Source organism: Platichthys flesus, chromosome 22 (assembly GCF_949316205.1).
Source record: "Platichthys flesus chromosome 22, fPlaFle2.1, whole genome shotgun sequence".
Classification (NCBI taxonomy): Eukaryota; Metazoa; Chordata; class Actinopteri; order Pleuronectiformes; family Pleuronectidae; genus Platichthys; species Platichthys flesus.
The window spans coordinates 153,479-171,247 of record NC_084966.1 but is presented as its reverse complement, the minus strand read 5'-3'; the positions used below and the strand labels follow the sequence as shown (position 1 = coordinate 171,247).

The 17,769-nt window shown below is 42.1% G+C and overlaps 1 protein-coding gene across 2 annotated transcripts; it reads right to left on the bottom strand.

Annotated features, from left to right (window-relative positions):
* Nucleotides 1–6,222: 6,222 nt before the first annotated feature.
* adgrg7.1 (adhesion G protein-coupled receptor G7, tandem duplicate 1) lies at nt 6,223–17,012 on the bottom strand. 2 transcript variants are annotated; one of them, XM_062380153.1, is made up of 16 exons: nt 16,965–17,012; nt 15,334–16,827; nt 15,109–15,210; nt 14,928–15,034; nt 14,564–14,704; nt 14,373–14,461; nt 14,054–14,202; nt 13,644–13,757; nt 13,346–13,533; nt 12,213–12,365; nt 12,005–12,117; nt 11,318–11,652; nt 10,298–10,379; nt 10,031–10,189; nt 7,535–7,658; nt 6,223–7,441 (listed from the first exon to the last, which is right to left on the bottom strand). In XM_062380153.1, the coding sequence occupies exons 1-16, from the start codon at nt 16,996–16,998 to the stop codon at nt 7,208–7,210; spliced, it is 3,618 nt and encodes a 1,205-aa protein (XP_062236137.1). In that variant the 5' UTR covers nt 16,999–17,012; the 3' UTR covers nt 6,223–7,207. The 2 variants fall into 2 exon arrangements, with proteins under 2 accessions (XP_062236137.1, XP_062236138.1); XM_062380154.1 differs by having other exon boundaries at nt 13,346–13,530.
* Nucleotides 17,013–17,769: the final 757 nt, after the last annotated feature.

Below are 17,769 nucleotides of genomic sequence, written 5' to 3'. Positions count from 1 at the left end.
AAATAAGAGACAACAACGAGGAATGATTGGTCATAACAGCAAGAAAGAAATTAGAAAAACACAAGTGAGCTGGAATTAGTTTTATTATTTTCTTAGTTTTGTTTTGAGGAATCATCATTTGTAAAATACTGTTTCTTCTGTTGCCTTTTTCTATTTCATTCAAAGCAATTGGTCCGCTTGTCCTGGCTCAGTGTCACTGACCAATCAGAGAGCTGGTTAGACACTGATAATTAGCGGGAAAACGGAGCAGCAGGAGGAGACGCTCCAGTTCCAAGATGTCGGACCGAAGGAAGAGAAGTCAAAGAAGCTAAAACAAGGAGAATAAAGAACATCTGCTGGTTTAAAAAGTCCGTTTGTTAGCGTTAGCATTAGCATTAGCATGAGCACCGAGCCAGGCTAGGACGAGGCTAGCACGAAGCTAACACTAAGCTAGGGTGATGCTAACGTGATGCTAGCCCCCAGGTGCTGGTGCTCCTCATGTTGAAGCTTCTCACCTGAGGAGAAACACTCAGGTGAGTTTCTACTGAACCACAAACACTCACTTTATTCTGCTTTTCATACCATCAGTTAGCTTTAGCTTTAGCTTCATGCTAAAAGACATGTTAACCAGCAGCAGTGAAAAAAAACTGAACTTACTAACTCAATAAATTCACTGACAAGTCTGTAAATACTGATGAATGTAAACAGCTGGAGCTGCTGGTTTGGTAACTGGTTTATTTTACCAGTTAGTGTGTGTGTGTGTGCTGGTCAAAGATAGTTTGAGGGAGAAGACCCTCCACTCTGTACCTAAACTGCACAAGTTGTTTCTATCAGAGTGGAACATCTCAGATTATATGAAAATTAATAAGTGGAAATTACAGACTTTATATTTTAAACCTTCCTGAAGCTTATGTAAATAAGAATCATCATATAATTGTATGAATGCTGGAGCTGTGTTTGTTTCTTTATTAAACGAAGCTCGGCCGCAAAACCTGAACCTTTATGAGCCAGAAACCACGTGATTTCAAAATAAGAGCCCTGAGGTAACACACATGTCTTCACTCGGTGAAGTCAAATGTTTAACCTTTGAACTTCTCAGTTATTTATGGTAACCACGTGGTTAATTCATAAGTTTAGAATTATATTGAAGGTTAAAGTGGAGTGTGATGATAGTGGTGATGGTCTGCAGGTCTCACACATCCTTAAATCAATGAGGTGTTGGAGGGAAACCAGACGGGAGCGGGCGTCGTGTTACAACACATGCGGCAGGAGGAAGTCCATGTGTCCACTTGTCCTTGAATCTGGAGGAGACGTCCTCGTCCTCGACTCTTCCTCTGTGCTGCGGTGTTTCTTCTCCTCCTGAATGTCTCGGCCTTGAGAAGCAGCGAGCGTGACCTCCTGTCATTAAAGTCGACCTCGCTGCATTTAAAACACGTGTTTGTCACAGAAACGCTCCAGGACTCAGACACAGGAACAAGCCTCTGGAATTTATCAGTGCCTTCATTACGTGTACTTTACTGTTAGATAAACATTTTACTGCTGCAGGTACAGACTTATATTTTAAACCAGCAGTTTTTTTAACAGTAAAATATTTGATAATCACTTGATTTCATATTATTTAATGTCTTTAAGTTTCCTTCAGTTCATCACTTCAGCTGCTTTTTATTTTGAAGATCTCTGTATAAAACTCCTGAGTTTCAAACAAAAGCCTGAAGCTGGACCAGGAACCCCCCCGCCATCAGCACAGGGGCCACCACCCTGATTACTCTGACAGACATGGAGCAGGGCCAATAAAATACCAACTGATCGTTTGAGCAGAGAGCGTTGACTGTCCCAGAGGGATGAACTTCATCTCAAGAGGAGGAAGAGGACGAAGAAGAAGATCTGAATAAAGGAGATAAACTCTGTTTTCAATAACTTCAGAGTCTTTTTATCTGATCTCATTTCAGCTCCTATCTTCAGCTGCAGCTGGTTGTGTCTGTGACTCTCAGTCAGTTGTTCTCTCAGGAGATGGAACCCACTCAGCAGAGTCACAGAGAACAGACGCTCAGGGAGAGAAGGAGGAAACTTTCTCTTGTTCACACTCACACATCAGACTCACTTTAACCAAGCTGCTGGTTTAACTTTTAAAAAGTGTTTCAGCTTCAATGCTGCATCAGAGTAACACCTGGGTGCAGTGCATGCTGGGAAGTAAAGAAGGTAAGTAAATGAAGCACAGAACGATGAACACAAGGAGAAAACTCTGTGTTTGTGTTTCACTATGAGCGTCTGGTTTCTGTGGTGAAATGTGCTTTATGAAAACTGCCTGAGGAAACTCGGAGGAAAACCCCGTTCAGGACTCATGAAGTCACCAAACCACACACTTCAGATCCACATGTGCTTCCAGTCAAATCGTTCAGAGAAACTTTAATGTGCTCCAGACTGTCCCCCCCGCCCGCCTGCACACCCCGCAGAGGAAACCAGCCACCCTGCAGCAGAGGGTCACTTCAGGATGGATTATGTAACGTTGACTCGTTTCACAAGTTCAAAAGGAATAATGGCTTCCTCTGACGCTTCATACTCTCAATTATGTTTTAATGAAGCTAAACTTTTTCCTTCAGAGACAAATTCACACAAACTCTTGTAGATTATAAGAGAACGTTTATTCAGTTGTGAGTCTGCAGGCCTCTCTGTGGTGTTTGGTTTCTTTGTGCTGGTTTGGGACCCTTCTGGCCCTCAGCTCTGGCCCTCAGCTCTGGCCCTCAGCTCTGGCCCTCAGCTCTGGCCCCCAGCTCTGGGCTCTCACTTCTTCATCAGCAGTGCTTGCTGCCGAGCTGTTGCCCTGGTAACCCTCTGTTACTCACGATGCTCTTGAGTTTTCCTGAGTCGTGTCCAACGATGTAATGAGACGTTCCAGCTCGTTAGAGACGCAGCTTCAGCCAAGATTCTGTTTTTAGTCCGATGATCTCAGCTCACCTCCGTCCTGGTGTTTGAGTTAATGTCACATGTTCAGGTCAGAATCTGCGGCGCAGTGGAGAGAACGTTCTGTCAGCTCGTCCAGCCGGAGGAGGAGGAGTCATCCTGTCCATCAGGAAACAGTCAGAGACTAAGACATGAGCTGCTACAGCAACTGAGAAGGGTCAAACGCATGAACACGTCTGCAGGACTATGAGAAACTGTTACTGAACCAGGGATTTCACTATGAACAGGCCACAGGAGGTGGATGACGCCCCCACCAGGCTGGAGTCAGTCACTGCTCAGTGAGACCTGCAGGATACAACCAATGAGACGACAGCAAAGGTCAAAGTCGGCCTTCTGCTGGAATCAGTTTATTTCTCAGAAGGTTTGAACTAATAGAAGTTATGAATTAGCTCTGATCAAATCAACGTGTTTGTTATCGTCGCACCTTGAACCCGGGAAGTGGTTTGATAACCAGAGTTCATTGAAGGGAAACAGAGAAATCCTGTGTTTGAGCCTCGACGGCAGCTGCAACCATGAAGTTAGGGTTAGGGTTAACTCTAACCCTAAAGTTTATTTATTTATTGGTTTTCACAATTGAATATGAAACCTCATACATACAGACGTATATGAAAACAATTTCATCCCCCCCCACCCCAGGGGACAAACAGAAAAGAAAAAATTAAATAATAATAATAATTAAAAAAAAATATATATATATCATTGTCATCAATAAAACAAAAAAACAGACAAAACATAAGGTATGTGTTAGAGAACATTCAAGTGGTTTTCAGTAATGATAAATGACAATATACACTGTACATGACATATAGGACAAAACATCATGTTCAAGCAGGTATGTAATAAAAGGTTGCCAGATCCTGCTGAAGTTATCATTAGGACGTTGCAGAGCAGTCTGATCTTTTCTAGTTTCAAGAGTTGCAGCGTATCTCTAACCCAATGTTTATAGGAGGGCAGGGTAGCCTGTTTCCAATTAAGTAAAATTATTCTTCTCGCTAAGAGGGTGACAAAAGCAATGCGATCAGATGTGCCCTAGGAAGATGGTCATCCTCACATTGAATACCCAATACAGCCGTGAGCGGGTTCGGCTCGATTGGCCTTTTAAATATCTTGGATAGGGCATCAAATATAGAGTCCAGTAACTCAAGAGTCTCGGACAAGACCAGAACGTATGAGCTAATGTTGCAGGTGAAAAATTGCATCTATTACATGAATCACCAATTGTTGGATACAGCTTCGCGATTCTAGCTTTAGACAAGTGCACTCTTTGTGCTACTTTGAATTGAAGTAGGCCATGTCTGGCACAGATTGATGAGGAGTGTATCCTTGTAAATAGATCTGACCATTCAGTATCTGTGATTTTTTAAATTCAGATCAGCCTGCCATGCTCCCTCAATGCATCAAGAGATGCCGTCTGTAAAGATGAAAGTTTCATATACATAATGGATATTATGCCTTTTATTAGATGGAGCTTCTGGGCACAGAGTATCCATGGGCTGTTGTTCAGGGATTGCAGGAAATCATCTTGTTTGGTTACGAATCCAATCTCGGACCTGTAGAAATCTTAAAAAATGTGATTTTGGTAAATCAAATTTAGCTCTGAGCTGGTCAAATGAATCAAAAATACCTGCTATGTACAGATCTTTAAATGAGACAATACCTTTTTCATGCCAGATAAAGAGTCATTCTCAAGTGAGGGGGGAAACTGATGATTTGCCACAATTGGGGCACAAAGCAAGCTAGCCTGCCAACCGAAGTGTTTTCGCACCTGAGCCCATATACGCAGTGAATGATAGACTCCAGCCTAGAAGGCTTGTGGATCACCTCAGAGGTGTAAAGGGAGGAATAAAATGCTTTTAAACTCATTATTTATCTCATGCTCTTCATTAGAGATCTGACCGTCATGTTTACGGTTATTTGTGATCAGGGTAGAGGCTGTGAACTGCCTAATCTGTTGAGCAAGAGTCCTGCCTGCCTTATCTGAGTGTTCATACAGATTAGAGCGAGATTGAAGCAGTAGTTGCTCTGTATAATGGGTGGTCATCAAGTCGAACTCTGTCTGCAGAGCTGACCTCTCCTTTAAAAGTTCAGGGTTGGGAGCAGTTGAATATTTACAGTCCAGCTGATGAATTTGGTATGTGGACCCTCGCCTCTCTGAATTTAGGTTCGCCCTTGTTTCTGGATAACTGCAGGATCTTTTCCTTATCCGAGTAGTAGTGCAGCCGCACAATCATGGGTCTGGGTTTCTGAGCCAAAGTTCTGTGAGCGCGGTCGAGCACCAAAGGGCTCGGTATCTCCTCGCCCAACCTCGGTAAAAAATGAGGCCATGAATGCCGTGGGTGTGCGGTTTTCTGCGCCCTCGGGGATCCCAATGATTCTCAGATTCTGCCTCTGTTCTCCAGGTCGTCATTCCGGTCCTTTAGTTTCCCGATCTCCCGCTTGAGCTCCGACATGACGCCCTCTATGCTGGTGATGCTGGAGTCGTGGCGGTTCAGCGCGCCCTCCATCTCCCGGACAGTTGTCGCCTTCTCCGTTTTCAGAGAGGCGATTTCAGCTTTTGTGTCCTGTCGGAGAGCCTCAAGGTCTTGTTTGATTTCAGCACGAAAAATCACCATCTCTTGTTTAATTGTATCGCCCAATAGTTGACGAGACGTCACCATCTCCGCTTTAAGTAGCTTGAAAAGAGCGCTCTCCTCGAGTTGCTGCGTCGGAGATGGTGGACCCGGGTGGTGGGTGGTGGTAACCCTAACCCCATGATAGTTTGCTTGAGTGAGGGGCTAGCTACATTTGTTAAAATGTTTGTCCTACTCAAAGTAATAAGTTAAAATATACGGAGCGTGTCAGACTTGCGGCTACTCCATGTCAGGTGCAAACCGGAAGTCAGAGGAGAAGTTTTGTAATAGAATATGCAGCCGATTCACGTCTGAACCAGGATTCCGTCCCAGCACCAGTTTAACGTTGAGTTTCAGCTGGACTCTGACTCCGAGTCCTGTGACTTTAGGCCTGAAAACAGTAATGAGCGATAATAAAGTGAACACGTGGTCGTAAAGGACTTAAAGATCTTCATCAGCGTTTCACCAGCGCTCGTTTGTTTCCATCTGAACGGACGACTGGACATGAAATGTTGGACTGTTCCAGCTTTGATTTAGAAATAAATGGTTTATGTCAGAATGAGAACAAGGTAACATCAGATGTGAAAACAGAGTTTCACAGTTACACATGATAAACATGGATGAAAGAGAAGCTGAACCTCACTGGGCTCAGTTTGAAATACCCAGTGATTTATATAATTTTATTTACTCCTCAACAATCAGCTGCTGCAAACCAACCTCAATCAGATTGAATGTTAGAATAATTAACACTAATTCAATTCACTTAATTAATTTATTTAAAACCCTATCACTGGAGACCTTTAGACCAATTTTCACTGGTAAATTCAATTTATAGTCAATTAAAAGTTGAGTTTGGAGAATTTAACACCTTTTCTTCCCCATTCATTATCTATTACGACATCTAAAGATGGTGTTAGACCTACAGTGACGAATCGAGAAGTTCAGACCATTAAAAACCATAAAAAAAATGTTTCTAACAAGGTTTGTTTTAGCGGATTACAATTTTGGAAATAGTGACCATCTGTCAGTCTTAGTAATGAACTAAAATCATTTTAGATCTGGTCCTCATCAGTATAAAATATATCACATCAATATGCGTAAAGCCCATATTCACAAATCACAAGTTTTCTCAGAGGGTTTATACTTTAGATACAAACAAACATTGTGATGTAAAAACATAGCAACACAAATGTTCCTTCATAATAAAATCTAACTTCAGACTTTGTGTTTGAATTCAGACCATATTAATCAATATTATCAAGATCATTGTTGTTTGGAAGTTAGATTTAACTGTAGGTCCTATAACACAATAAAGAATTAAGCTGCAGTTTATATTTTACTTTCAGAAAATGAAAAATAAAATGAGTTTGTTATTCATCATGAGATTTAAAATAGTCTGAATGCTGCCACCTGGTGTCCGGCTGGATTTCTGTTAATTCAGTGTTGAGCAGCTGTGCAATAGTTCATTTCATGCTTCGTTAAAGGTTTTTACTGATTATTAATAATTTCTTCAGTTGTTTAAAAAATAAGCTGCCTTGGATTGATGGAGGTTCTCTCTGGATCTTCGTCCTTGTTTGATGCCAGTGTTCACATGTCCAGTGTCTTTGAGCAGATGAGGACCTCAGTTCTCACGTCTTTCACCACTGTTTGAAAAGCTCTTACAGGCTTGTGGTGACGTAGGGGTCCTCACTCAGGGATCTGTAGCTCTCTGTGCTGATGGTCTTCTCCACGGGCCTCCTCAAATTGTAACTCATTTTAACTGAGAGTGGGAAGTTGACCTGCGGACTCTTGACCGGGGAGGCAGAGGATCTGAAGGTCGGCGTCTGGACCGAGGACTCGGAGGATGTGAAGGACGGCGTCTTGACCGTGAAGAGGATGAAAAACAGAAAACCCTAAACACAAAGAGCCGGAAGATGAAAGTCAAATGTGTTGAAATGTTCAGGCCTAACATTGTCTGTTTGTTATTGAGGATGAAGCAGACGTACCATTATGATCCCACTGATGCAGAGTAAAACACTGAAGACCATGTTCTTGCGTCCTGTGGTGTTGAGGACGACGTATCCAAAGACACAACAGAAACCCACCAGAGCTGCCAGGGGACAACTGGAGCTGCACATCACAAAACCTCGGTGAGTTAAATGAATGCTCTTATGTTTCTCTGTTTACACTAGGGATGTCCCGATCCGATATTGATATCGGAAATCAGTCCGATATCAGCCAAAAAAGTGAATATCGGATTTTATCGGACTGAATCTAAAAACTCTGATATAAGCGCTCCGATATAAGCTGTCCATTTACCGCTCCAGGACTTCTATAATAGGTGACTCTGGTTTGATCACACTCCAACACAGTAGGTGGTAATGCCCCTTAATTAACGTTGGTGCCGGCCGCGGAAGAAGAGCGTCTCTGATCCAGCATGCACAGCCCACGTGATCACAACAACGACAACGTGTGTGCCTGCAGCAAGGTGTAGTGATGTCGGCTGTGTGGAAGTATTTTACCGTAAACTCGGACAAAGACGTTGCAGCTAAATGCAACATTTGTCAGGCGCAAGTGTCCCGTGGAGGGACAGAACCGGGAAGGTTCAATACAAGCAACCTCATCGCACATTTGAAAAAACACCACAAAAAAGAACATGAGGATTTTCGCGAGAGCAGCAAGGCGAAGCAACAAGCCTCTGGCTCGCTTCAGCAACCCACGCTGGCCGAAAGCTTTGCAGGACGTGACAAACTACCACGGGACAGCAAAAAGGCAATGGCCATAACAGAAAAGATAGCCCAGTTTATTGTGCTTGATGACCAGCCCCTGTCGGTGGTGAGTAATGTCGGGTTTAAACACTTAATGGAGCACCTCGAACCTTGCTACATTATTCCTATAGTTTGTTATTTTTGTCCCTGCCCACAGTTGTTTCCAACATATGCTGACAGTAGAAAAATAACTGAAGTGAACTTGAATTGTTTGCACTTTAAAATTTAATTTATTCTATTCAATTGTATAATGATGTTGGTAACCAGTGGTTATTTTGCACTTTAAATATAACATTTTGTTTTCATTGGATTTGTTGAGGTAATACTCTTATGTTGAAGGTTAAAATTTATGTAACAATTGGTTAATAATAAATGGGTCAGTTTTTCCTATACCTACTGTTGCTGACTATTGTTTTCTGTTATATCACTACAACATCAGTAACAGTAACATCACTTTATCAAGCCTTTTCTAACATTCCACACAACAAAATAAGGAATAAATATATGTATGATTTGGGCCTATATCGTATTGTATTGATATCGGTATCGGCCAATACTCAAGGCTACAATATCGGTATCGTATCGGAAGTGAAAAAGTTGTATCGGGACATCCCTAGTTTACACAGATTATTATTATTTAACGTTTTTATAGAATAAGTTCCTTCCTCTGCTGGAGCCATTTTGAACTAGAGACTTCTCCTGCTCCTGTACGTTATTTTATGTATATCATCTCATTTGTCCCTGGAGATCCTCAGGTCCTCATTAAGTTTTAAGTTAGTCTGATCAGCAGTTATTTAGGATCTGGAGGACAGGCGGTCAACGATCATTCTTTAAAACTTCTACAACCTGTTTTCACGCCACACAGAGGGAGAGTTGGGGGGAGAGATCTTCCCGGCATGAAATTACAATATCCGTGGCACCTATTGCACTTCTGTCCGTCCTGGGAGAGGGATCCCTCACATGTGGCTCTCTCTGAGGTTTCTACGTATTTTTACCTGTTAAAGGGTTTTTTCGTAGTTTTTCCTGACTCTTGTTGAGGGTTAAGGACAGAGGGTGTCACACCCTGTTATAGCCCATGAGAAGAATTGTAACTTGTGAATATGGGCTATTCAGGTAAAATTTGATTGATTGATTGATATTCCTATATATATATATATATATATATATATATATATATATATTTCTGCTGTTTTTATAATATATATACAGTTTATATTTTGTTGTATTAACCACTCCAGCACAAAATCACTTTAAATACTGGACACTGACACAATCACATCATTGCATTCCATACCTGTATCTGTATATATGCTCTCCGTATGTGATATATGTGATTTATGTGTATATGTCAGTGATGTGTTAAGTGTACAAGCTACTGGATGATCTGAATTTCCCTCGGGATTAATAAAGTATCCATCTATCTATCTATCTGGTCCAAAAGTCATGAAATGTGAAGATCAAGTAGAATCTTAGGATAATTTCAACAAATGTTTCGAGACATTTCACAAATCAAAATAAATCACAGTTCAGTTAAAGATACAACAAGAAAAGTTCTGTATGTTTGTTGTATCAAAGATCACATTCCTCTACTTTGTTTTTCAAGAGTTTAATGAATAAAAAGTCTGATTTGATTCGCATCAGACTAAAATAATTCCTCTCAGATGAAACTACGACTTTTCGTTTTCCACAAACTTATTATCTGTGGATGATGACACATATGTTCTTGTGTGTTACCTTGTGTGGTCGGGACGTTTCCTGCCCCTCTCCAGATAGATGCGAATCAAAATGACAAAATTGTAGATGATGATCAACGTTCCTGGAAGGATGATTCCCCAGAACATCGGTTTCCCAAAGTCAAAGTGTTTGTTCTTGTCCAGAGCTGCGAGCCAACAACTACAGGTTCAAACAAATCATGAAAGAAAGTGTGAAACACTGAAAGGTCAACTGGAGATTTTAGTAATGTTCGAAGAGAAATGAGTGAAATAATCACGATGGACCCACAATTCCTCTTGTCTGTATCCCTGAGGATTGTCCGTCGTATAGGTGATGGCCATTGTGATCCCCCCGACCACGACAGGGAGTCCTGAGACCACACAGAAAGTTCAACATTTGTAAAAACACAAATCAAATATTTTTAAGAGCATTTTTTGTAAAAAAAATTAAATATTTAGTCTTGAATGAAGATTTTCATTTGGTTGCCATGGTCACATGATGGTATCACTAGCAGCTTTCAGGCGCAGTACTTCACAGTGCTCCACAGTACTTCACAGTACTACACATTACGCTACAGTACTCTACCGTACCCCACATTACTCCACAGTACTCCACAGTACTCTACATTACTACACATTACTCTACAGTACTCTACCGTACTCCAGAGTGCTCCACAGTACTACACATTACTCTACATTACTCTACAGTACTCTACCGTACTCCACAGTACTCCACAGTACTACACATTACTCTACAGTACTCTACCGTACTCTACAATACTACACATTACTCTACAGTACTACACATAACTGTACAGTACCCCACAGTTCTGCAGTGTACTACAATACTCCACATTACTACAGTACTCTACAGTACTACACATTACTCTACGGCAGAAGTATTAGAACTAATAACCACACTAGTTCTAATGAACGTCCTTGTGGTTCAAACACTTTATCGGTGGAGTTGAAGGCTGCAGCTGCTTTCTTTTCTTCTTCTTCTACTGTTTAATTCTGTCTCTACTTCCTGTGATTGGTCCAAAAGTCCAAACTCTCCAACAAAAGTGTTTTACTGCAAACCAGCAGAACCAGGTTCAGTTTGATCCAGACCGGAGAACCTCTTCTGGTCTGAGGAACCTTTCACACCTGATGTTTAGCTTCAGACTGAACTGAAGAGTCTGAAGCTCAGTGTTTGTCAGTAGCTGCCTGAGCTGTGCGGCAGCGTGTCAACGTATGACAACACCTTCTGTGTACAAAATCTCAGTTGAAATAATTTTCCTAGAATGTGAATTACTCCTAAATGTCATACCCCATCCGAGAGCCAAGCTGAGGTAGGTCCAGTATTCAGGCAGTTTGCTTTTAAACGTCAGCTTCATCATCAGGTGACCGTACAAGCTGATCCACATGAACGTCGCCAGCAGGGTGAAGTGAAGCAGAAACGCCACCGTGGTACACGAGATGCGTTCAGGTTCCACGTGTTCGTCGGTGGGTGGAATGTTGTTGGGCTCTCTTAGGGCCGGTAGCTCGTCGTCCGCTTTGTCGGACTGAACGGATCCGGTGAGGAAGGTGATGATGAAGCCGAGCAGGCTGCCACAGAGGCTCAGCAGGGCGATCTTCACCTCCTTGTTGCTCTGAAGAGACTCTCTTTTCAAAATAAAGAACAGTGCATGAATGAAGTCATACGATTTTAGAAGAAAGTTGTTTGAGAACAAAGTTAAATGATTCTTTAAAAGTATAAAACATTTGTTTCTTAAAGGAACAAGTTTATTCTACAATTTCCATCTTAGAATATTCTGACCTTTTTTGTTTTGTCTAAACAATCTATAAGTTAGTGGTAGAAGAAGAATCAGGTCATTGACTTAAGTGAAAGTGAAAATAAGTTGGACAGTTGTGTCGGCCGCATGATCATCATGATGAATGATTAAATTCATCAATGATTATTCTACTTTATAAACACGTTTAATCATTGATGAAACTGTGTGAACATCGACCTTACTTGTCTTTAATGAGAGAAATGATCGTCACAACCAAACCCAGGATTGAAAGTGAAAGTCCAAGGATTGGAGTCAAACCCAGTTTCTCAGCGTACTCGAAAACATCTATGATCAACTGAAACAGAATCATCTCAACATGTTAAATTATCATCATTCAAATACAGTGGAGTTCAGTTTGATGAGACTGTCAACGTGTCCAGTCATGCTCACTTGGAGGGCGGCAAAGTTGGTGGTGTGGTTACAGATGCATCTCATGGCTCCATCTGAAGCGTTTCCTTTGGAGCAGCCGGCGGTGCTCCAGTCGTTCAGGGTGTAGTTCCACGAGACGCAGGCGAAATCGTACAGAGCCGTCCCGCTCCTCAACTGAAACAGAGGACACAGGGTCTTCTCCTTTATTAACACGTTTCAATTCACTAAACTCTTTTTGCAGCAGCAGGTTGTCGGGTCCGACTCATTCACAACAACATAAGCATGTGGGAACATCCAGGCGAGGGGCGGAGCCTGTAGAGCAGCAGGGGGCGGGACATGATGTTTGAACTCTGCTGTGGAAAGAGTTTAAACACAAGCAGATTCAGAAGATCTGGAATCTCCTCGTGTTTCCAAGTGGACGTATTCGTCTTCTACGTGTCCGGCTCCTCTTCTTCATCCTGAGATCTTTGTGTTCTTCCAGTTTCACGTCCGTCACGTGTTAGAAACCTCATCAACACGTCCACTCGCTCACTGGGAAGCTTCCACACATCGTCCTGCTGGTTCCTCACATGGACTCACTCTGACATGTTAAATACATTTTACCAGGAGGCTGCAGGAGAAGATCCAGAACATGTCCAGAGACACTGACTCAGACGTTTGGACTCACAGACAGAACCCTCAGAAATCTTGTACATAACAAGTCAAACTGGTTTGTCTGTCATGGATCCAACATGGCTGCACCAGGAGCGGTTATGATTTTACTTTCACTCTAGAATGTAATCGTGCAGTGGCTCCTGTCAACATCTGATTAAAGACGCCATAAATAACCATAAATCGTTTCACAGGAACAATCAGTGACTTCACACTCAGTTTTTATCTGCCCTGTCATGAAAGGGAGAGATTCTGAGATTAAAGAGTTTATCTCCAGAAACCAGAGAAATCTGAGTTTAGAGTAACTTCTGGTTCGGAATTCAATCATACTTGCTCCTTCTCCATTTTTAGTTCCTCTGAAAAACATCGCCTGGCTTCCCCGTCCCTGCTCACGAGCCAATCACAGTGCAGACTGTTCTGCTGTGTGATTGGTCGCTCTTTATCTTCAAGAAGCTCTTGAATCCCCATCAATGGTATAAACATAAGGAAAATGTTTTTCTTACCGTTGGTCTGAACATCATCTCCACACGCTGCGGCACCACTCTGTGATTCTGCCCCCTGACGCTGGCCGACAGGACCCTGACGGTAGAGTGACGCGCCTTGTAGAGCGACGATCTGAAGAACCCGTTGTTCTGGTAGAGGACGAAACCCAGGGAGACGCGGGACTGCTCCGGATTTCTGTCTGCAGCTTCTTCAGGGACAAATTCACATGTTACAAATAACACAAAATAGAAAGTTCTGCTGTAGTTGAGTCTGTTGATCTTATGACTTTATAAAATGTCTCCAGTGCAGAAGACTCACCTGGTGCGAACTGTACGTGGATCAGGGCGTCGGCTACGAACCCGTTTTCCACCACAACAGTCGACGTGTTGGTGTTCAGCTGAATCCGGTCAGGTACAAAACTGCCAGATGTTCCTGAAACAAGATGACAGATTTAGTGATAATTCAACAAACACACAGGAAGCTTTGGGGTGGGGCTTAAAGATGTTGAAGATGCCTGATTGGCTCGTAGAATCAGTTTCATGATTTCAAGTAATTTCAGGTGTTTTAAATACAGTTTGTAACTCGTCTCTCCTGAATCTGAATTTCCATGTGTTGTTGTGTCGCTCCGTTCATTTAGCGTGAACGTTGTTAATGTTACTGGTGGACTGGATTAGAACACATTTCTCAGACTGAACCCAGAGGAAACGCAGCTTCAGCTGGTCACTAACCTTTGAGCGACGTGAACTGGACTCCCTGAGTGTCGGCAGCACTGACTTGAGCCGACTGCACCACCAGGTTCGGTTGAACCACCTGAGACTCGAACGTCTTCGGGTCAGATCTGAGTTTCAGAGACAGCTCATCCAGAGTTTGCGTCAGGCTGCACAAGAATAACACGAGAGTAAAATACTGGAGCTCAACTCGAATACAAACCAGTTTCTACACTGAGAAAGAGAAGGCAACCAATAAACCCTGGAACATATGCATGCATATATTTAACTATATTCAGAGTTTTCTGAGATAAATCTTTGTAAAGAAAAGTTTGTTGACTTCAGAGTGGCGGTGTTATCCTCGGTGTCGTCCAGGACCCTGGCGTTGAGCAGCTGACTGACTGTGGCTACTGCTGCTGTCCTGGCACTCTGCAACACGAACAGTAACACAGGTAGAACAGATCCAGAAGCTGTGGATGTTTGAAACGCAGATCACACCCTGTGTTCTTCGTTTGAAGCGGTGGTTGATACCTCTGTGATGTTTGGAGACAGCAGCAGCATGTTGGTGATCTCAGCGGCTGTCGTCACGTTTTCAGCCGTCAGCTCTTCAGGATTGGACGTCAGAATTTGAGCGCTGGTCGCCAACATGTCATAATCTTGCACAGTGGTGATCTGAGGGACAAATTGCTGACTGTAAATAAAGATGGACGACATGACGGCTCCTCAAAGTGAAGCCTAATCATCGTGGATAGTTATCTTCATTGATCCTCTTTATGGGCTGGACGTTAACACAGCGACAGTTATCATCAAACTGCAGCTGGTATAAATATGAACGTGGGACGTTCCATCGTGTGATTGTTTTAAAAAGGTTTCAACTGTAAAAACAGTTTCTCACATTTTGCAGAATGTCGCTGAGCGTCAGGCTGCACTGGAGAAACTGAGGAGGTTCGAAAACCAGTGATCCGTTGTTGGAACATCTGGTGGCAGCTCTAGGTTTACCAGCTGGATGGAAAAACTCACCATTGTGTTATGATATAAATATACTATGGTACTATTATATATTTCTAAAAACTCACCACCGGATCCTTGCAGACAGAGTTCCTCAGAGTACGAGAACCAGCCGACAGGTGTGCGAGGAAAATTGAGTCCATTTAGGTTCTCGGCTTTGCAGAAATTTTCTAAGAGGTACAATTTGAAAGGGCTGATGTGATCAGTTTAAATCCACAGTTATGAAAAATGCAGTAAAATAAGAGTGAAATATTCAGTTAAAGGTTTGTTTCCTGCTGTTTTAACCATCGCACCTTCAGAGCACGTGTCTCCGCTCCAGTCATCAGCACAGAGACAAACTCCGTCCAATAGCAGCCCTCCGTTAAGACACTCCACAGGAGGAGGACGTGGGGGAGCAGCAGAGGACACAGTACTGGAGCTAGTACTCATAGTAGAAGTTGTGGGAGCAGCAGAGGATGCAGTACTGTAAATAGTACTCATAGTAGTAGTTGTGGGAGCAGCAGAGGAGACAGCACTGGAGCTAGTACTCATAGTAGTAGTTGAAGGAGTAGCAGAGGATGCAGTACTGTAAATAGTACTCATAGTAGTAGTTGTGGGAGCAGCAGAGGAGACAGTACTGGAGCTAGTACTCATAGTAGTAGTTGAAGGCGTAGCAGAGGATGCAGTACTGTAAATAGTACTCATAGTAGTAGTTGTGGGAGCAGCAGAGGAGACAGCACTGGAGCTAGTACTCATAGTAGTAGTTGAAGGAGTAGCAGAGGATGCAGTACTGTAAATAGTACTCATAGTAGTAGTTGAAGGAATAGCAGAGGATGCAGTACTGGAGCTAGTACTCAAAGTAGTAGTTGAATGAGTAGCCGAGGATTCAGTACTGGAGCTAGTACTCATAGTAGTAGTTGTGGGAGCAGCAGAGGACACAGTACTGGAGCTAGTACTCATAGTAGTAGTTGAAGGAGTAGCAGAGGATTCAGTACTGTAAATAGTACTCATAGTAGTAGTTGTGGGAGCAGCAGAGGAGACAGTACTGGAGCTAGTACTCATAGTAGTAGTTGAAGGAGTAGCAGAGGATGCAGTACTGTAAATAGTACTCATAGTAGTAGTTGAAGGAGTAGCAGAGGTGGCAGTACTGGAGCTAGTACTCAAAGTAGTAGTTGAATGAGTAGCCGAGGATTCAGTACTGGAGCTAGTACTCATAGTAGTAGTTGTGGGAGCAGCAGAGGACACAGTACTGGAGCTAGTACTCATAGTAGTAGTTGAAGGAGTAGCAGAGGATGCAGTACTGGAGCTAGTACTCAAAGTAGTTGTTGAAGGAGTAGCAGAGGATGCAGTACTGGAGCTAGTACTCATATTAGTAGTTGAAGGAGTAGCAGAGGATGCAGTACTGGAGCTAATACTTATAATATTAGTTGTGGGAGTAGCAGAGGATGCAGTACTGGAGCTAGTACTCAAAGTAGTAGTTGAAGGAGTAGCAGAGGATGCAGTACTGGAAATAGGACTCATATTAGTAGTTGTGGGAGCAGCAGAGGGATTAGTAGTAATATTTTCAGTATTAGCAGTCGAGGGATTAGTAGTAATATTTTCTGTATTAGCAGTAGAGGGATCAGTAGTAGTATTAGCAGTTGAGGGAGAAGTAGTAGAATTAGCAGTAGAGGGAGTAGTAGTAATATTAGCAGTAGAGGGAGTAGTAGTAATATTTTCAGTATTAGCAGTAGAGGGAACAGTAGTAGTAGTATTTGCAGTAGTCAGAGTTTCTGGTGTTGATATGAACTGCGCTTCAGTCGTAGAAGCTGTGATGAGGAGACACATAAATAAATTGTAATAGATGATTATCGATTTTACGAAACTACAGAGCTCCAACACTTTAATGTAAGTTATCTGTAACTGCAATTATGTGAGAGTAATTATAAAAGTATTTGTTTCTTACCCAGAATGAAGCAGAGCAAGAACCAGACGTCCATGTTGTTGATCAGCTGCAGAGCATGTGTCAGTTTTTGAGCTGAACAATAAAATCATAAAAGCTTTTTCAATAACTGACGCTGACACAACTCTTCACCTCCGGTATCTTACTGTAGTCGTATACTGATATGGTTTATCAAGGTACTTTAATCATATAAAACCACATCCTCTGTAAAAAGGCTAACAGCTTCACTCAATTCTACAAAACCCGTGGAGTTCAAAACTGAATTGAACTTTAATCCTGATTTCATTTTACTCAGAACTAAAATAACAGAAGGCAGTAAATCGATAAAAGGACAAATAATAGTTATTCTTTAAAAATGATTAAATAAAATGATAATTCATGTTAAATGTTTTCCTCTGAGGAAATCAGATTAAATCAGAGGTGTAACCTGCACTGACGTGATCAAAAGAAAATGTTTGTTTTCAAAATGAATGGATCCTTTTCATTATTTTCATTATTTCATTGATGAAAACATATTTTCTTTGAATGTTCTTGTTGCTGTTATCGGGGAAACGCTGCTTGAATAATTATGAGCCGGTCGCTCACTGTTCAAACTATTTTTATTAAAATAAAAAAAAAACTGAATGTAATGATTTAAAAAGGTTAATAAAAAACAGGACTGAAGGACAAACTAGATATTTTTGCTTTGTTAAAAAAACAGACTCAGTGAAACTAACCTTTGACACTGACCTTTGACCTGTGGCCTCCGACCTGCTGAAACAAACACTGTGTGTGCGTGACATACAGTACACACATTAGTTCAAAGTGT

Excerpts from the sequence above, each read along its gene's own strand:
- adgrg7.1 (XM_062380153.1), bottom strand. The coding sequence starts at position 16,998 with ATGGACGTCTGGTTCTTGCTCTGCTTCATTCTGG. Across the intron at positions 14,203-14,372 it reads GATAACACCGCCACTCTGAA|CCTGACGCAAACTCTGGATG; the intron begins GTCAACAAACTT and ends ATTCTTGTGCAG. Across the intron at positions 7,442-7,534 it reads GCATCAGTGGGATCATAATG|GGTTTTCTGTTTTTCATCCT; the intron begins GTACGTCTGCTT and ends CTTTGTGTTTAG.